Source organism: Microcebus murinus, chromosome 2 (genome assembly GCF_040939455.1).
Source record: "Microcebus murinus isolate Inina chromosome 2, M.murinus_Inina_mat1.0, whole genome shotgun sequence".
NCBI classification, from domain to species: Eukaryota; Metazoa; Chordata; class Mammalia; order Primates; family Cheirogaleidae; genus Microcebus; species Microcebus murinus.
The window spans coordinates 113939857-113959825 of NC_134105.1; the positions used below are offsets into that span (position 1 = coordinate 113939857).

The window sequence follows — 19969 nt, forward strand, 5'->3', positions numbered from 1 at the left end:
TTTTGGTTCCTGCCTTGGAGCCATAGTTGTCCTGCCAAGAAGAGTAGAAAATGGGTTCAACTCCTATTTCATTCCACCAACACCTCCGTGAGCCTCATCAACAGCTGAGAGATGATGCCTTACAACAGGTTGCATAGCACTGGAACTTTCCTAGAGTAATGGCTCTACTGTCAGGGTTTTTCTGGGCTCATTCTTTCACTGACTTAATTATGATCTACACCTAACAGAGCCCCAGTACAACTATTTTGCAGAATGGCTATTACCCTAGAATTATTACTATAGCACATATTGAGACATAGTTGTACGCCCTAGTAGATAGGAACTGACCCCAACAATAAACTTTGATAATAAAGACAATAGGCCATGGTGGTTTTATTTAATTAGCTGTTAGCATTGTGAAAGGTTAACATTTCAAGCTATTATCTACACGTTATTCTCCATCCAGTTTGGTATCAGTATCTTACACCCTTGAATCAAATAATTGTTTGTGGGATGCAGTATAAGTAATGTTGGTGTCTTTGAAGACAAAGGGAAGAGAATGTGTGTGGTCTTACAGGCTTTAACAGGTGAGGCAGGTCTGGCATAAACAGCTCTTTTCCTCAGTCAGTCATGTTCTGGATGCTCTCAGGAATGGTACATTACCAAAATGACATGAAGGAAATCTATCAAGGGATATGAATTTAAAATGAGGGGAAAACATGCTTACAAGTTAATGGATAGAAAAGAGAATTTAGTCTCCTGTTTTCATAAATTTCTTTTAAAATGAAAGCATGATGAACTTGTGTCTTTTTGTTATATGCTTTTCGTAAAATTAATCCTGGCCATTTTTTATGTCCATACACTTAAGTAGTAGTCTGCTCTCTATGAATAATATGGACTTTTTCTTTCCTTTTTAAACCATCAGAATTTAATGCTGACCCAATCTGTTGACCACACCCTCCAAGTCTGACCCCTAAGATTGAGCTTTCTGACCCTTACTCTTCTTCCCAGAGTCATTTAGGTATGAGTCAAGGACCTGATAGGACCCAGGCATTTACCTATGGTCAAAAGAGAATAATCATCTAGAAGATAATTTGTGGTATTTGGGAACATCACTTCAGGAAATGGAAAGGAGAAATATTTAAGGAACTTTGTCCTTGGTCGATCACAGCACGGGTGGCAAAGGTGATGAGAATATGCTAGGCTGGCCCTCAGCCTGTCTAGTAAAGTAAGGCAGGCTTTATCAAACCTGGTTTTTTTGTAGTGATAAATCTGTAGCTAAAAGACAGTTACTTAAATTCCTGTAGGAAAAATAAGCTTTTCTCTTAAATCTGAAATTATCTGGTTTCTAAGAGCTTTTTTCCTCATTAAAATAATTATGTTTTCTGAATGATGCTTGGTAATAAGCACTCATGGTTTTCTAACCTAATTATAAGGGCCTGCACTCAAGATCCCCACAGCTGGCAGTGGTGTTAAGAGGTGGAGCCAGCCTTTGGTGGGACAAAGTTCAAATCTCTTTCCAGGGCTCTTTTGAAAACCCTCAGTATTACTTTTTCCACACTCCTGCCCTGCCTTCAGCCCCATCTCCCCACTTTAGAAAATGATTTCTTGAGGAAGACTGAAATGGACAGAGATCTTAGAGCACAAACAGACCTGAAATACGAGGCAAAGGGAGGCCTCTTGTGTTTTGTGGTTCCACCAGGTAGATAGGTGACTCTAGGAATTGAGGCCAGGTCCTATAGGGTGATGAGGAATTTTCCTGTTGGCAGTTTCCTTTGTGCCGTACAGAACCCTACGGCACCTGGCCATTGGGCAGTAGGCACAGCTGAGGCTCCTGCCTCCATCTGTGGAACTGATTTAACACATACTCCCTGGGCAGCACTGAGGTCCAGGGGTATAAGTAGTCTAAAACAAAACCACCATATTAATTTCAATATCAGTTCAAATTCTTCCAAACCCTAAAAATTCTTAAGTATTATTTCTCCTAATACTCTAAATGGCTTGTGCCAAGAACTGAAACTAAGCCATTGATTTTTAAGTCTTAATCTATACATCACAAAAGGAAGAAATGGCATACCTTAACTAGAACCTGCTTTTTAATCTTTCTCACTTAGTATATTCTTTTTGAAAAGTCTCATAAAGCAAAGTTTTCATATGTCATAGAAGGCAGTATTCCTTATGTTTACTCTAATAAACAACAAAAATTTTCTCCCAAAAGGTTTATTTGTCACATGTAAAGTACAAAATCAAATACACAGATCCAGATATGGGAACCATATATACAAATCTATACATCTATTATTTAGACCTACACAAACCCATCTATACATTCTAATTTATCCATCAACACTATTCTTGAGCAAAAACCAAGATATCTCTGAAAAAACAAAGTTGGTTATCAGTAACACTGTCAAATGTAAATTATCTTCACTTTATCACTTGAAAGGGTAGAAACAGATATCTCAGGAATAGGAATTATCAAGCATAAATCCAATTTGTATAGATTTCTTAAAACATATTCTATAAAAATAATAGATGAACCTGCCAATCAAAGTCTTTGGGCATTATCAACTCTAAAAAAAAACGAGTTATGGGAAGATATTTTATAAGGTTAATTAATTGCATTCCAAGGGTTTTGTTTGTTTGGTTTTGGTCTTACATGCAAAGAAAGGACTTTATGTTGTGTAATAACGCAGCATTTCCAAGTCATATTTTCTATGGAGTTGTAATGACAAATTTTTCCAGGGGCCTACCTAGAGCTGTTAAAAATTAAACTAGTCATTAAAGGTGGTATCTGATTTTTAACACTGTGTAGGTTATTTCAACCAAAATCCAAGAGCACAGTTCTTCAACAGAAAGGCAGAAATTTTAGACTTTTAGATACAGAATATGTCACTGAACACCTGGATGTCCTGTGATCGTGGGGACAAAGTTATAACAGCTTTCTTTGTTCTAAGATGTCATCTATCTTACATACAGAGCATAGGACACTAAGCCGCAGATGCCTAAACATCTCCACACCAGGCACAGACCTTCATTAGTGCCTGCTCCCATAACTGGGAACACAAACATACAGTGATATGGATCATTATCAAAATCAGATTTATGTCAATGGCTTCACAGTAGCAACACAAAATGTACTTGATGTCACATTTCCATAGGAAAGTTTACATATACACTATACACTTCAGCCTTGAAATGTGGACCCAAAAAATATTCAATTTTCAGTAATCAATCTGGTGAGGGTCCCATACCCTCAAATCCTAATTTAGCACAGCAAAAGCCCCTCCTTGGCTGCCAAGCGCTGGCGGTGGACTTTGTCTTGCTGTAGCTCTTCGTGATTTGGATGCCACAGTTTCATGATGATCCTTTCAATGTTAAGGGCATATACAGTATGTGTAGGAATGACTTCCCTGTGTACCTGGGATTTAAAAAATTAGTAAGTCTCCAATTATACTTTATTATTTTCCTTTTTTTTTGAGATAGAGTCTCACTCTGTCACCTGGGCTAGAGTGCCATGGCGTCAGCCTAACTCACAGCAACCTCAAACTCCTGAGCTCAAGTGATTCTCTTGCCATCTCTCCCAGCCTCCCGAGCAGCTGGGATTACAGGTGCAGACCACTACACCCAGCTAATTATTCTATTTTTAGTAGAGATGGGGGTCTCACTCTTGCTCAGGCTGGTCTTGAACTCCTGACCTCAAGTGATTCTCCTGCCTCAGCATCCCAGAGTGCTAGGATTACAGGCATGAGCCACCACGCCCAGCCTCCAATTATACTTTAGTATACTTACTTTCCCCAACATATAAAAGTAGGGTTTATATCAACGAAACACACAACTTATATACTTTAAGTCAGAAGTTAATGAATCCCACGTAAAATAAGAAAACAATAACGAGGTTCTAAAATAGGAATAAGGGAACAAGGGGACTTTTTTCTTTTATCAGGGAGGTATAAGATGGGGAAGGTTAATTAGGAAGGACTCCTGGGCTCAGGATTTCATAAATTAGGCCAGTATTAATGGCTTTAATAACAAACAATAAAAACCGAAAAAGACAAAGCCAAAAAGTAGAAGAAACTCTTATCCCCTAAACCTAGGTAAACTTCAAGGAGCCAGGAATTACCTGCAAAGCTTCAAAAAGGTCGTACATGTTCACGGGAGGCAAAGACGCAGGCAGCGTGTCCCCGGCGCAGGCCAGCAGGAGCGCAGCCTGCTGCTCAGCATCGTCAGGGGGCGGGTGGGAAGCTGGATTCTGACCGGCACAGGGAGCAGAAAAGGCTGGAGGGCTGAAAACAGAAATTTCAGAAGCATTCCCAGCATGGAAACAACAGAACAACTAGAATAGGAGTAGCCTGCTAGAATCTTATTAAGAATATCTTTAAATGAATCAGAAATCCATTCAGTGTACGCTAGTATATACATGAATAGTCCATAATTTTAATTTTTAAAGGCAGCCCATCTATCAGGTTGAAAACAAAATATAATGCAACCACATTAACCCTCCTTCGTCTACACTATTAAAATATTTACTTAGGATACTGAACCAAAATTGTTTCTTGCCCTTAACGAGCTTCCAGTTGAAAAAAAATAATAGGGCTTAACTAAAGGAATATTAAAATAAACAAATAATTTAGACAGGAAAGTGAATGGTACTGGAGACAGTAGGTTCAAAAATAAAGAGCAAGAAAAGAAGATAGAGCACAAAAGAAGCAACAGGCAAAACTGGAAAGTGGGTAAAAGTCACTGAGGTCTTACCAATTTCCCAAAATAGAGCACAGATACAAGCTGAGAAGTCAGGCATGATTTTTACATCTTAATACAATAAGACAGTTGTCCCCAACCTTTCTGCATGCACCAGGGACCAGTATCATTAAAGATAATTTTCTACAGAAGTAGGGAGCAGTGGGGGGGGGGGAGCGGTGACAGAGCTCTAGAGCCTGGGGGTTGGGGACCACAGTGGCAGGAGATAACCTACACAATTCCGAGAAACAAAGAGGTAAAACAAAAGAGCGAGGCCATAACTCAGGGAAAGCACAGTGGAACGCTGGCGTGGGACTGCAGCATCAGACAAAAGCAGCCCTGTCGGGGTAACAAGCAGCCCACAGAGAGACAAAACCCTCGCAGGGACTGGTTGGCAGGGGACAGGGGGCTCAGGAGTCCCCCCAGGGTCAGACACTGTTCCCAACATCACCCACTACAAGGAGCCACTTTTTTTGGCTTGTTTTTCTCTAGAGAAAAACGACTTAAAAATGAAAGTAATCCCAAACAGATGTGCCAGAATGAGATTTAGACAATAAAGAACCATATACGGCATCTAAACAGTGAACCCGATTTAAGGTGATGGTCTTCAAACGGGGCCTGTGACCCCTGTAAAGGTCTTCAGAGCCATGAACTGGGCACCAAGACAACCTCCTATGCGTGCTGTCAGTGCTAGCTGCTCTGTCCAGCCCTCTGCTTTCCCTCCGACACTTCTTGCCTTCCTTTCCTGTTATCTCTTCACCACCATCACCCCTGCCGGCCCTCCCAATCACATCTTTCTCTGAACTTGCATCCCCGTTATCTCTTTGCCTCTCCTCTCCCTAACTAACCAGATACACGAAATCCAGCAATCACGGGACATTCAGTCTCTTCAGTAACCAGGAGGAAAATTATATTTGCTTTTCTTTCCCTAAGGCTTAAAATTCAGACTGAAATTTTGGGGGGGGCTTACGGTGGTGAGAAAGGGAGGTCAAAAGGTGAGAAAGACAACACAGGGATGAAGGTAATCTAGGCTGTCTCATAAAGGGGTGACTCAGGACATGAGAGGTGCTAGGCCCTCAATGCAGGACACAGGAATCCCAGAGATGAACCAAGACCACCTCTGTATAACAGGATGCCAAAAGCGACCTGATGACCCAGCACAGGCCACTATCTTGAGCTACAGCTACAAGAGCCACAGGAGGACCTCGAGAAAAATCTACCACTCCTCCTCCTCCCACCATAAAAATCCAGCCTTGACCCAACAATCGGGGGCCATGCTTCTGACTTCGCCACCGGGCAGGTGCTGCCTCTCGGGAGCCATCAGGATGCACTTCCCAAGGGAATTACTCCATTCCACCTCCGAAAGTGAGGGGCAATCACATTAAACCCACAGGCGGCAGCCAAACTCTGGCACTTCACTTTGAATAAAAAGCATACCAAAATAATTCACTATCATGCAAGGACAGGATTTAAGAAATAAAACTGTACTGCTGTCAAAGGTACTTTAACCTGCAGCAATACAATAATCGATTACTTAACAGTGGTCTAATTACATAAGAATAGTGTAACCAGTTAGCAAAGGATAGAACAAAATCACAGGATACCTCACTTACCTTTCTATTAAGTTGTTGTAAGCTACTACACTATTCTTCAGGTAAGGCTGTGGGGTCACATTACTGCCGAAGGCATATTTAAAGTGGCCATCACGCAACCGGTACGCTTTCCTTCTTGACACAACTGACGTCAGTATATCTTTAAGGTGATTCTGTAAAAATAAGAAAAGAAAAATAGCATGATCTTCTCTTTAAAACAAATCATAAAACCTCCATTGACCAAAAAATGTTATTAGCATTTAGATGGAGATGTGGAACAGGCTTAGCATATGCTAGAACCAAACGAATGTTCAAAATGACCCATACCAGGGGAGTAGGAGGGTACAGGAAAGAGGGGGACATGCTTATTTTTACTTAGTTCTCTTTAAGATGGGCTCTCTCTACATGAAATTTATTTTAAAAGTTTTTTACATCTCTAGATTGGTTCCTCTCTCTCAAAAATGATTTCTAGACAGCTTTAAATAAAAGGACAAAGATAAATAATTTTTTACAAAGAGGTAAGTTACCTTGAAAGTTGGTTTAAAATGTGGAAAATTGTTTCAAGATCTGAGGTTATTGGTTATAATAGCCAACCCACCAAAATCTTTGCATTAAAAGAACCTTGGCTCTCTCGAAAGCCAAATAAACTACAGATATACAGGAAATAAACACAAAAAAATCAGGTACTTAATTTCTCTTCACCTTTATGAGAAAGTACATATGCCAAGTACATAAGAAAAGGTTGGGGAACATCTATGAAAACAGAGAGATAGGACTAGCCCCACCCTACCATCATTAACAGGGAGCCAGCATCAGGAAGGATATTGCAATTATACCAATGGGACCGTCTTATATAAAGACATCACTGTACAATTTATAACAGGTTTTCACACAGAATTCATTTAACATTCATAACTTCATGGGACAGCTATTACCTCTGAGGTACAAATGAGGAAATGAGGCCCAGAGAATTGAAAGGAATTAACCAATGACACCCGACTGTGCACTATACACCACAAAGTATATTTTGTTAAATAACTAAATGAATGAAACGAATGGATGAATGAAATAGCATACTGAGACGACAACCCCACTGTACATGCCAAGACTAACGCTCTTTAAATGCTATATCACAGCAAAAAACAAGTGACTTTAATCTTTAGGAGTCTCGATCTCATTTCTTTCCTTAAAAACTATTCCCTTGTTGACAAAGTAAAAACCACATCAAGCAGAAGTTTGTGAGTAACCTTTCTGAAAAGCTTAGTCTATTAACTGAAGACAAGTCATTGGACTGTGATGGGTTTCTACACTTAAAACAATTTCAGTAATGACAATCTCGTGAAATCAGAGTGACATTAGGTCCTTTTCTGGCAATAACTTTAAACAACACGCAAGCTTGTTACATTCAGTCTGTAAAATCGTCTCTGCCAACAGCAAACCCACCTCCACCGCATAGACGACAGCTGACACGGCCTCCTCGGTGACGTTGTCCAGCCCGTGCTCGTAAGCAGTCACTATCATCCTCCCTTCAAGCTGACCCCGAGTGGGGAGCATCATTGTATGGGAACAAAGTTTCAAGTCGTCATCATCTTGGGGATCCTTTGCCACAAATTGCTGGGCTCCCGAGAGGGGATTTTGAGGCTGGAATCTATGCTATGAGTAAGAAAACTTTTCAAAATTATTCGTTACAGTGGCAAGTTAAGACAAAAACAAAAGTAACCCATGTATTAAACTTGAGATCCTACCAATTAACGCCACCAAAACTATACCACAGGGGTAAAAAAAAAAAAAATAGTAACAATGCAAAAATAGTAAAATGCACAAATAATCACAGATTCACACCCACTGCATGGTAATATTGAAGACATGAATTAAGGGGAATAATGGTAGTATGCATAGCAGTTTATTCTATTCAATTAATACCCTAATGATCAAGAATGTATGGCCCTGTGCTAAAAATAACAATTAGAAAGAAGTAGAAGATATAGAACTATACTCAAACAAGTCAGAACATTTTAAGTATAACTGTAATCAGGTTCTGCAAATATAAACATATAATTAATGCTTCAATTAAAAAGCCTAGCTAATCAATATGATGGATCTAATAAATATTCCAAGATAATGCTGTGTGGTGTAACAATTTAGTTACTGTCATTTTCTACTTACAATTCTCAGTACAGAACCTGAAATATAATCACACTACTTAAAATAGTTTTTCTCAATCATAAAATCTTAGCCATCCTCTGGAGGATTCTGATAGCCCACTCATATCCTCTGTCATCACTGGGTGACATGCCCCTGGCAGCTTCTGCATAAGGCCAACATACAAGATTTGCAGTGAAGACGGTTTGTCCCTGTTTGAAGTTTATATTATACAAACATTGTTATTTTTCCATTTTCCAAGGATAAAACTGTTATTTTTTACCAAGCGTGCCTTTTTAAACCAGGCATGCCTCTCTGGAGATATCAATGCCTTCCAGATTGAATATTATGACTGATATAAAACATAGAGCAAAGGTGAAAAGAAATAAATGTTAGTTGATATTAATTGATAAAGCTATTGATACCCAGTCAAACCTACAAAAGGGTTACTTTTGGGAAACTTTTTTCCTAGATAAAAACTGAAAAAACCAATTTACTTAAAATGTTTACAAATTTTATTGCCAAATGCCTTTATGACATCTCCAGGGTCCCTGAATGCCTCAGGGCCCAGCTGGGCATCACCGGGATCCTGCCAAAGGCCTCCAGGCCATCTGAACCCTTGGAAAAGATACCCTCAACCTAAGAAACATTATTCATTCAAAAAATATATTTAAGAGGAGAAAGACCAATGGCAAAGTTTTGAATAATTGAAAAATCATTAGGTACTAATGATAACATATTAATACTCAAGCAATAAAACAAGAAAATATAAAAATGCAGACACCTAGGACTCACAATCTTTGAAACCCTTCTCCCCAAATCACACTCCCTCTGATTTTATCAACTCTACTACTAGTATTTTAATATTCATTTAAAAACTAAAGCTAGTTCCATCACACGAGTACTTCAGTCACTCATTTTCAAGATCTATTGGAGAATAACCTACATCAAATTTCTGACGAACAGAAGAAAGCTTTTTCTTTCCCTTGGGTTTTCCAGGTTTGGCTGCAGAACCCCCTGTCCAGGGCAAAGATCCAGCACCCTCTATGAGACAGAAAAATAATAACCATAAGTGAAAATAATGACTATTGTTAACTCTGAAAGTTTGTTATCATGTTGGGCTTAAAAAGCACAGAATGCTCAAGAAATGGAAATAAATAATAAATGCCTAAATTCAAATCTTCTCTAATTCTCTATACAAATTTAAAAAGTCTCTCAAGTCATATTTTTTTCTAGCTGTAATCAAAATTTTTTAAGAAGACAAAATGTTTTCATATTTTTAATTAATGTTTATTGGTTGTTTTAGTGGTAGTAGTAGCAGTAGTATAAAAGTAGGACAAAATTTTCTAGGGTAAGATGGTGAACTAGTAAGCACATGTATTTATCTCCTCTCTAAGACCCTACTAACAATGAAAGCAGAGGAAGGTAAATGCCACACATCCACAACAGAGATAAAAAGGGAAATGAGTGGCAGACATGATGAGATCTCAAAAAATTCTTACGATGGACTCCTTTTAGGGTGCTGACTTACAAAACAGACAAATGGAAGCAGTAACGTAGGCTAGGCAAGGAAAGCGGCAAATGAGGCAGAAGCACATCAACCTTCCTGGTAGAAACCCACAAAGAATCTGCATTTAGAGACTAGGAGTGCAGTGGAAACTGTGAGGGATCAGTAAAGCTAAAAACAAGATTAACAAAAGGTCTATATGCTTAAATCAACCACACAAACCCCCCTCCTCACTCCCAGGACTGGGCTCAGTACAAAATAAGGTACAGGGCCCTACATTCAAAATTAAGAATTTCAGGCCGGGCGCGGTGGCTCACGCCTGTAATCCTAGCTCTCTGGGAGGCCGAGGCGGGCGGATTGCTCGAGGTCAGGAGTTCGAAACCAGCCTGAGCAAGAGCGAGACCCCGTCTCTATTATAAATAGAAAGAAATTAATTGGCCAAATAATATATATAGAAAAAATTAGCCGGGCATGGTGGGGCATGCCTGTAGTCCCAGCCACTTGGGAGGCTGAGGTAGAAGGATTGCTTGAGCCCAGGAGTTTGAGGTTGCTGTGAGCTAGGCTGACGCCACGGCACTCACTCTAGCCTAAGCAACAAAGCGAGACTCTGTCTCAAAAAAAAAAAAAAATTAAGAATTTCAAGATGCTGGTAGAGCAGCAAATCAAGTGCAGGGACCTTCTGTGAACTGTAGCTCACACACCCTGAGGGCAGCCCTGCTCACTCCCATGCACAGGGTATTTATAATGGGGGCAGGGGATGGTGGGATGGGAATGAAGGACTCTTCTCTAGTTAAACTGAACAAAATTACTGGGATTTACTACAGTAATTGCTATGAATGCTAGCACCCTAGGGCAAAGCTCTCTGCATAATGGTATTTGGGGGACCCCCAGTTTAATAGCTGGGTTCCTGTCAGCTCATTGTAAAGCAAAGTCTCCAGGTAGTTCTATGCTTCATTCTTATTAATAAATATGAAAAGGACAACAATGAATCACTGGACATCTGATGATATTCTGAAACAGGACAAGAAAGCCCAACCTAAACCGACAAATAGAGGTCCTAGAGAGGAAATGCAAAAGGACCTTGATAAATTTCTAACTGGTAGTCTCATAAAAGTTGGATATGATATATATCCATAAAACAAGAAGAGGATGCTATAAAAATTGCTGAATTAAAGAATATATTAAACAGGAAGGCTAAAAGATTAGAGCTGAAGAAATCTCAAAGAACACAGCAATAAGACAAAGAGACAGAAAATCAGTAAAATCAGAAACAAATTAAGGCAACTATGAGGGGGTATGGAGGTCCCACCAGAAGAATAAAAAACACAAGTAGTTGCCTTTGGGAATAGGTCTAGGAGGGGGGAAAAAGCTTTTTATCATAAAACCCTCTGTGCTATAGATTTTTTAAAAAAGTGAACATATATTGTTTTAAAAAAACCCAAATACAAGTTCATTATAGTATTACACACTTGAACAAAATACCCCTCCCAAATTGATTAAGAATGAAAAGAAAAATCACCCATAATCACAGTAAAACGTTAACTACCATTTTTATATTTTTGGAAAGAAAAGTCTCTAAAATTTTGGGAAAAATAATACTCTAAGTTCCTCAGTTAAAAAACAACTATTCGGGAAGTCAAGTTTCTTTTCTCCATCTTTGGCACACCCTTGATAAGGTCAGCCAATCCTAGATGACTTCCCAAAGAAATTTATTCCTGGTAGAATGGAACTGGATGCTAAATGATGACAAGGAAGCAGGCTTCAGCAGAAGCCTGGCTTCAGCGCCCATGCAGAGGATGCTGCACAGGAGCAGGCCTGCAAACAGGAGCTTGCGAGCTGCTGCTGTGTGGCCAAATGCTTTGGGCCAGGAAGCACAGCACAGCAAGGACCACCCTGACACGAGGGAGGGCTTTCCAGCAGCACTTAGATTTCAGTTTGATCCAGCACTTCCACTTACTAGCTGGACAGGGTGTCGTGCAAATTCGTTTTCTCTTCTCTGAAGTTTGTTTCCTTATCTATAAAAAGAGGCCAACATCCACCCTATAGAACTGTTGTGAGGATTAAAGATAATGTGTCTAGCATACTACAGTCAATAAAACGACCCATCCAAAATTATTAAGTATAAATAACTATATTTTGCTTTTAAAAGAAATCATCTCTTTGCTCCTAGTAAATATTATTTTCATCTTGAGGAAATAAGTTTTGGGTGTTTGATGGAGAAATATATTTATATTCTCAAATTCCAAATGGGAAGTTTTTTCACTTATTTTTAAATAACCATTAACAGACATTCAAGAATATCAAAGGTTTTTATTTAATTAAAGTCAACCACCTATACTTACTAATACTTCATATTTGTTTGGCATTTTTTTCCTTGAAAAGCAATTTTTACATGTTCTTTCATCTGCTTTTCCATAATCCTATAGGGCAAATATTACTAAACCTATTCAATAAATGTGAAAGCTAACGATGCCCAAGTAAGTACTTACATATTTGCCAAACTAGTGGCAAAACATAAACTTGAACCTAAGTCTCTTGACTCCTATCAACCAGGGTTTTTATTTCTGACCATTCCACTTATGATTTGAGTATGTGGCACTTTATAATATACCTACCTACAAAGAAAGATCTAATCCTCACAATGTTGGACTGATCAAATTAAATTATACAGGACAAAGTAGATTTATCTTTATGATCTAACTTTGGACATAAAAGTGGTATGGCTAGGCCGGGCGCAGTGGCTCACACCTAGCACTCTGGGAGGCCGAGGTGGGAGGATCATTTGAGCTCAGGAGTTCGAGACCAGCCTGAGCAAGAGCAAAACCCCGTCTCTACTAAAAATAGAAAGAAATTAGCTGGACAACTAAAAATATTCAGAAAAAATTAGCCAGGCATGGTGGTACATGCCTATAGTCCTCGGAGGCTGAGGCAGAAGGATTGCTTGAGCCCAGGAGTTTGAGGTTGCTGTGAGCTAGGCTGACACCACGGCACTCTAGCCCGGGCAAGAGTGAGACTCTGTCTCAAATAAAAAAAAGTGTGGTATGGCTTAAGTCTACTTCTATTTAAATTAAATAGAACGTCTAGAACATTAAAACTCTGGCCCAGTGTGAGAATGTGCATCAACAGGTATGGTGAGAGTTAAGGGGAGCAGCCACTGTGCCCTCCAGCACCAACTTCTATAAACAAGTGCTCGCTGTTTACCACACTTTACATCAATAACAACTTCTCTGAGGGTAGAAGAACTAGGTGTTGGAAATCCTAAGTAAATTTTTATCATTCGGTAGAGGTTACAGAGAGGGATGACACAAAATACCAGCAGTTTCTAGATACAACATGGGCTTTTGACATATGATCATCAGACTCTCCCTAGACTTTAAAAAAAAAAATTAATCTCCAGGAGGAGGTGGCTATCAATCTAAGTTTCTAACAGAGTACAGGACGACTCTTATCATAAGGGAGGTTCTCAATGTATTTGTTTGTTTTTGAGTGACTGATTAAAATAAGATGGTTGAAAGAGGTGATCTGTAACTTAATCTACCACTTAAGCTCCAAAAAGTTAGGGGTAAAGGAGTCAGTGTTTCTATTTATCCCTCTTTAGGTTGTAGTAAAAGGTTTAGTTTCCACCCACCACCCCAACATGAGCCTATTCCTTCCCTACCAATTGTCCTCTACCAATAATCAACCAAATTCACGTGCTAAAACTCTACCTTCCAGATGCTTATCTTACTTAAGAATACAAGTGAAAGCCCGGGTTTTCCACATACATTGTGGTTTTCCCTCCACTAATTCATCTCCCCTCTATCTACAGAATATCTTATAGCACCAAAGGCCCTGTCTTCATTTCCCTCACCCTCTTCATCCTGACCTCCCATCCTCTTCCTCGCTTCTTAAGTAATCTAAAATGCAGCAGAGTAGGGAGTAAAGACCTAAAATCAACCTAGGTATAAGAAAATCACCTGCGTTAAAAAGTCTGTAGGCTGAGGCAGGAGGATAGCTTGGAGGTTGCAGTGAACTACAATGACACCACTGTACTCTACCCAGGGCCATAGAGTGAGACTTTGTCTCAATAAAAACAAACAAGGCAACTAAACACCACCCCTCCTCACAAAAAAAATAGAAAATAAAAATAAAGAAACCCAAATCAAAATCAAAATAAATAAATAAATAAAAAGGTCTGTAAAAGAATTCATATCTCACATAATAAAATTCTTCTTCTGAGCAGTTCCAAGAACATTTCATCTCAAACACCAGATGTGCCTGTCAGAGGAAGCTAAAGCCAAATGTGCCATGGGCTTTGCTGGCTGACGTACACTGGAAGTATTTCTATTCCCTTACCTGGTGTAGAAACCAAAATCTGACAACGTGTGAGAATGGCCAGGAGGAAATCGTTGTGAGAATGTACTGAAAAGGAAAGATTGTCACAAGTCAGATACGAAATATTTTCAATATGAAGAAACCACTTTAGCCTGTAAGAATTTTAGATGTCTCCTACTCTGTCATTCTTTATACTTAAGTTTAAATATTCACATTATTAAGATGACCTTATACACCACCAAAACCAAAATTTTATTTTTTATAAAGTGGCAAAGCTTTAATTTATTGAACATCTGGGAGAACTTCAGAAGAGCAAAATAACTCCTCAGATAATTATTTTACCATTATCCTGTGTGAGAAGTCTATGAGCTTCAAGGTCAAACTCTTCTTTGCTGATCTTCTGCTTGAACCACAACTTTAAGTTAGCCCAGTATCTGTAGAGGCAGAAACAACATTAAGAACCACAGATTTGGCTTCTTCCTCAAGCTCACCTTACAGGCTCCAACTCCCAGGGGAGGAATTGCATTCCTTGGGGTTACGGGCTGAATTGTGCACCACCACCCCCAATTCATCCGTTAAAGCCCTAACCCCAGTACCTCAGAACATGACTGCACTTGGAGACCTTGAAAGAGGTAATTAAATGAAAATGAGGCCATTAGGAGTGGCCCTAATCCAACAGGATTGGTGTCCTTATAAGAGGAGGAGATTAGGATACAAAGACACCAGACATGTGCCCGTACAGAACCACCACCATGTGAACGCGCAGCAAGAAAAGAAGGCTGTCATCTGTAGGAGAGGCCTCAAAAGAAGCCAAGCCTGCCAACACCTTGCTCTTGAACTTCTAGCTTCCAAAACAGTGAGAAAATAAATTTCTGTCATATAAACCAAGTAATCTGTGGCATTTTGTTACAGCAGGCCTAGCTCACTAGTACCCCTAGGAATTAGAATACCAACAAAGAAACAGATAGGAAATCCCTCCCTAAAAGGAGACTGGCAGGTATTCGCAGAATTGGACTTCTGATTCCCTTAGCAAAAAACACAGCTATACCTTTCTCTCTCTCTGTCACTTTTCTAAAAGACCTACTCTCCAGAATGCTACATTTAAGATCTATATTTTAAAATGTGTACATGTTTTACAGAGAGGGGAATGATCATTTATACTCATTATGGACAGTATCTTTCCTTTCAGATGGACTCAATTTTTAATCTAACTGGCTGAAGAAATGGGTTTCTAAACACATTTTCACCACAAAGAAAGTATCTATGGACATGAGAAACTTAATGGTTTTCTTTTTTTTAAAGTGAAAACCAACACCTAATATTGCTAGGTAACTGGTAGGAAAAAAATGATTTGACCTTTTATACCTTAGTAACAGTGTTAGAAATAACAGTAAAACATATGGTTTTTCACATCACATTCACAACCCTTGTTTCGGTCCTTAAGGAAGCTGCCTCTTGTTCATGGAACAGGATTAAAAATTACTCAGTACTTGTTCTGTCACTTTCAATTCAAACCCACTTACTTTCTAATGCTCATTTGAGCTCTTAACAGAAAAAAAAAATCAGATTTCTGAATGAAATGCCTTAATGCTCTCACTGCCTTATTATATCCAGACTTCTGTATGTGTATTAGCTTCAAGTCATGTCCGTGACCACCTCTGTATGTAACTGACTACATAAGTGAGCAACTGCATGCAAAGCTTTGGGTTCATGTGCATTTTTTTTTTTTACAGGAGCACGCCCCCAGCTTTTACAGAGCCTTAAATGGCCCAAATCCCATGACACTGCCACCGTTCAGGCCCATTTCACTCAACAGTAAAACATTTGTAGCTCTAGAGCTTGGCACCCCTTCCACCTGATATCCACACATTCATTACTCACCAGGTCAATAGTAACTTCCCAGCAATGCACACTTTACTACTTTCTTAAAAGAGCAGGAATAATAATGAAATGAAATAAAGCTCCACAAAAAAGTCTTTTCCTATCTCATTCTATCCAACAAAGGATAAAGAGTAATAGGAGGAAAACTATTATTTAAAAGCCCTGTGTCACTATTTTACAAGAAAGATGCTAACAGAAACCATATCTAGAGCACTGAACTTGTTCCAGAACTACTCTGCCAAAATGATGCTATCTGTCTTCTCCAAAGGCAAACTTTCTAGCCCCAATAGCCAGGACTGACTATCAAGAGTTATCAATAGAATACTTGTTCCCGGATTCTGGTCCCTTTGTTAACTCACAGTATAACCACAGAAAAATGACTGTTTCCCCCGATAATACCAAAAACAAAGTTAGTCAATCTCTATGAAGGTGAGGATGATGTGTGAGGAGTGTGAGTCAGACTAAGAAGCACTGGAGATAACCTGGAGAAAATTAAATAACATGAAAAAGACCTCAAAAAAAATTAAACAACTATCTCAACGTGACACTTTACTGAGTATACTATACAAAATGAGTGGCCAGCGAAGCCTGTGTCTCTGCAGGGCCTGACATGGGCACACAGTGTGACCCAGTCAGACGTAAAGGGCATCTGGACCCCTGGATAAACAGCAGAGTATTCATATCCAGGTTTCTTGTATAACCTTATGTGTTTCCTACCACCAACGACCACATTTAAATGGCGAGGTTGTACAAACCAAAACAAACTGCGTATGGGGGAAATGTGAGAAATGATTGTACAGTATAGCAATATTAGACTATTTAACCAAGAGGCACACTTTAAGGAGCAGACGGGGAAAAGGACAATGAGAGAACAGAAAAACAAATACAGAACAATACTGTTCCAGGCACACAAACCTCTTTTGACTGCATTGCTAGTGGGTATTCACACTACAAATGCACCAAATTTAGCTACAGCATTGGTATTTGACCAACATCAGACAATCGGTTTTGGCCTTTAAAAACTGAATAAGGTTATATGTACAGCAATTTGTTGGCTTATTGATTTGTCTGTTTTGTTATGGTTTGGTTTACATTTGTTTTGGGGAATTTTATACACATTAAAGATAATTTTCCATTACAAAAAAAAAGGGGGAAACTGAACAAAGAATGCTAACTATGAAAACACTTCTGGCAGCCCCAAACCTGTGTGTAATTGATGAGTGTGCGATCACAGAGGTCACCAATGCATCTAATCAGCATTAAAGTCAATTGTCTCACAAGCAAGGTCCTTAAGATTTACTGTGGTATATAAACATTCACTTTCAGATATTTGCAAGCATTCTAGATGGAACAGAATGAAACATCTCCTATCATGCTTACAAAATGTAAATTTTATCAGTATTACAAAAGTAAAAAGCTATAATAATGAAGGTAAAAGCTGTCCATTTTACCTATTAAAATGATTAAGAATTTTTAATTACAGCTCTAAGAAACAACCGTGATATAGCACATCTTATATTTTCCTGGTTAGAGCTGGAACCTATACTACTAAGTGAAGTATCCCAAGAATGGAAAAACAAGCACCACATATACTCACCAGCAAACTGGTATTAACTGAACAGCATCTAAGTGGACACACAGGTACTACAGTAATAGGGTATTGGGCAGGGGGGAGGGGAGCTGGTATATACATACATAATGAGTGAGATGTGCACCATGTGGGGGATGGTCATGCTGGAGACTGGGAATTGTGGGGGGGAGGGGGGACGGGCATTTATTGAAACCTTAAAATCTGTACCCCCATAATATGCCGAAATAAAAAAAAATTTAGTAAGAAAAAAAAGAATTTTTAATTAAATAAGCAACAGACTGACAGTTAACATGAATATTAAAAGATAACTGTCAGTGGAACATTCTTTAAGAGTCAATAAATGTTTACCCCAAATTAAATAATTATACTACAATAATTGATTAGATTTTAAGTCTAGTCTTTGTGGAAGTGTGATTTATTAGTATTTTGTTAGGATGAAAAGTAGACTGTCAAATCTGCTACCCCAAAATGTCACATGAAGGAAAAACTCCAAAAATCACTTGTGACATCCAAGCCAAGTAACTTCAATCCAGTCATAGTAAAGAACAAAGAAAGATGAAAAGAAGAAAAGTGTTGGAGAGAAAGTACTCACAAACACCTTGCTCCTCCACCAACATCATTTTATTGCGTAATGCAAATATGCAGAATACCACAGAAGCCAGATAGCATCAACAACACCCGCACTATAATTTTAAATGTTTCAAATTTGCTTTCTATGTTTTTGGAAAATAAAGTTGTAATAGCGTTTTGAAAATTTCCCAATTTATCCTTGTATCTCAGAGGTTCCTTCTAGGATATTATTTGGCTTTGGCCTTCGCTGGATATTGATTATACCCTCACCCATTCTGCATCTGACCCGACTGGGTACTGGGTCCTCCACCATAATAACCTAGCTGAAGGCTGGACGCCTCTGGGATTTTTTTTTGTTTGTTTTTCTGTTTTTGATACAGAGTCTAACTCTGTTGCCCAGGCTAGAGTGAGTGCCCTGGCTTCATCCTACCTCACAGCAACCTCAAACTCAAGCAGTCCTCCTGCCTCAGTCTCCACTGTAGCTTGGACTACAGGCACGCACTACCATTCCTGGCTAATTTTTTTTCTGTATTTTTAGTTGTCCAGCTAATTTCTTTCTATTTTTTAGTAGAGACGGGGTTTCGCTCTTGCTCAGGCTGGTCTCCAACTCCTGAGCTCAAATGATCCTCCCACCTCGGCCTCCCAGAGTGCTAGGATTACAGGCGTGAGCCACGGGCCCTCTGGGATCCTTCACACCCCCTGTAAGGCATAAGCGGAGGCCCCCATCCTGGTAGTGGTTTTTAAAGAGTTACTTAACCTCGCTAGGTCTCAGTCTTCCCATCTACCAAATGGGAATAATAATTGTGCCAGTCTGGTACGTGTTGTGAGGATTAGAGGAGCCACTGCCTGTGGAGCGCTTAAAGGGAGTTTAAATGTCCCCTACTGCTATCGTCGCTGTAATTGTCGCAGTGTCCGATGACTATCATTTTACAGGAGGGTCCGTCAGCCTTCCGAAATTCCAGCCAAAGCGCTCGCTAACTAATGCCTGGCATACCACTCGAGCTCAATAGGCCTCCGCCTCCAGGAAGCCCTCGGGGCGCGGGCCGCCCTGCGCAGTGCCCGCCCTCTCCGGCCGGGCGCGTCGGGCTCCGGCTCGCTCAGCCCCAGGCCGGGCTCACGCGTGCGGCCCCCGTGTGCGGGGACCCGGACCTGTCCGCAGGCCCCGGGGCGGGAAGCACGCTCCGCCCGCCCCACCCAGGGCAGAGCCGCGGCGGCGAGCGCGCCCGCCCGGCCCCGGTCGCCGCCGAGGAGGCCGGGCCCTCCCGCGGGGTGAGGCCGGGCGGCCCGCCCCGCCCCGGCCCGGGAAACCCGGAGGCCCCGCCGCCGCCGCGGACGCGGAGACGCGCAGGCCTCGGGCCGGCGGGGTCGGCAGCCCGAGGCCAGGAGGGCGCGCGCGTGCCGGCCCGGAGGCCGCGCCGGGGCAGCTCTTACTGTTTCACGTTGTCGCCCAGGGCCTCGCTCAGGTTCTTCTTGGCCGCCTCCAGCTCGCTCACAAAGGTCGCCATTGCTCCGCGCGTCTCCGCCCGACCGCGGACCGCCCGGCCGCGGGGACCAACAACCGAAAAACCAACTCGGCGGAAGGCCTCGGCGCTGGGAGCTGAGCTCGCTCCCGTCGGTCCCACCCCCCAATCGCTCGGAGGACGTTTGTTTGGT

General features: G+C 40.6%; 1 protein-coding gene across 2 annotated transcripts; it reads right to left on the minus strand.

The window, feature by feature from the left end:
• Positions 1 to 2183: 2183 nt before the first annotated feature.
• TADA1 (transcriptional adaptor 1) lies at positions 2184 to 19969 on the minus strand. Of its 2 annotated transcripts, XM_012745305.2 has the most exons (8): positions 19748 to 19968; positions 14617 to 14708; positions 14296 to 14361; positions 9400 to 9497; positions 7755 to 7964; positions 6333 to 6484; positions 4103 to 4265; positions 2184 to 3400 (listed from the first exon to the last, which is right to left on the minus strand). In XM_012745305.2, exons 1-8 carry the CDS (start codon positions 19819 to 19821, stop codon positions 3248 to 3250), a joined length of 1008 nt encoding a protein of 335 aa, XP_012600759.1. In that variant the 5' UTR covers positions 19822 to 19968; the 3' UTR covers positions 2184 to 3247. The 2 variants fall into 2 exon arrangements, with proteins under 2 accessions (XP_012600759.1, XP_075856468.1); XM_076000353.1 differs by lacking the exon at positions 14296 to 14361 and having other exon boundaries at positions 19748 to 19969.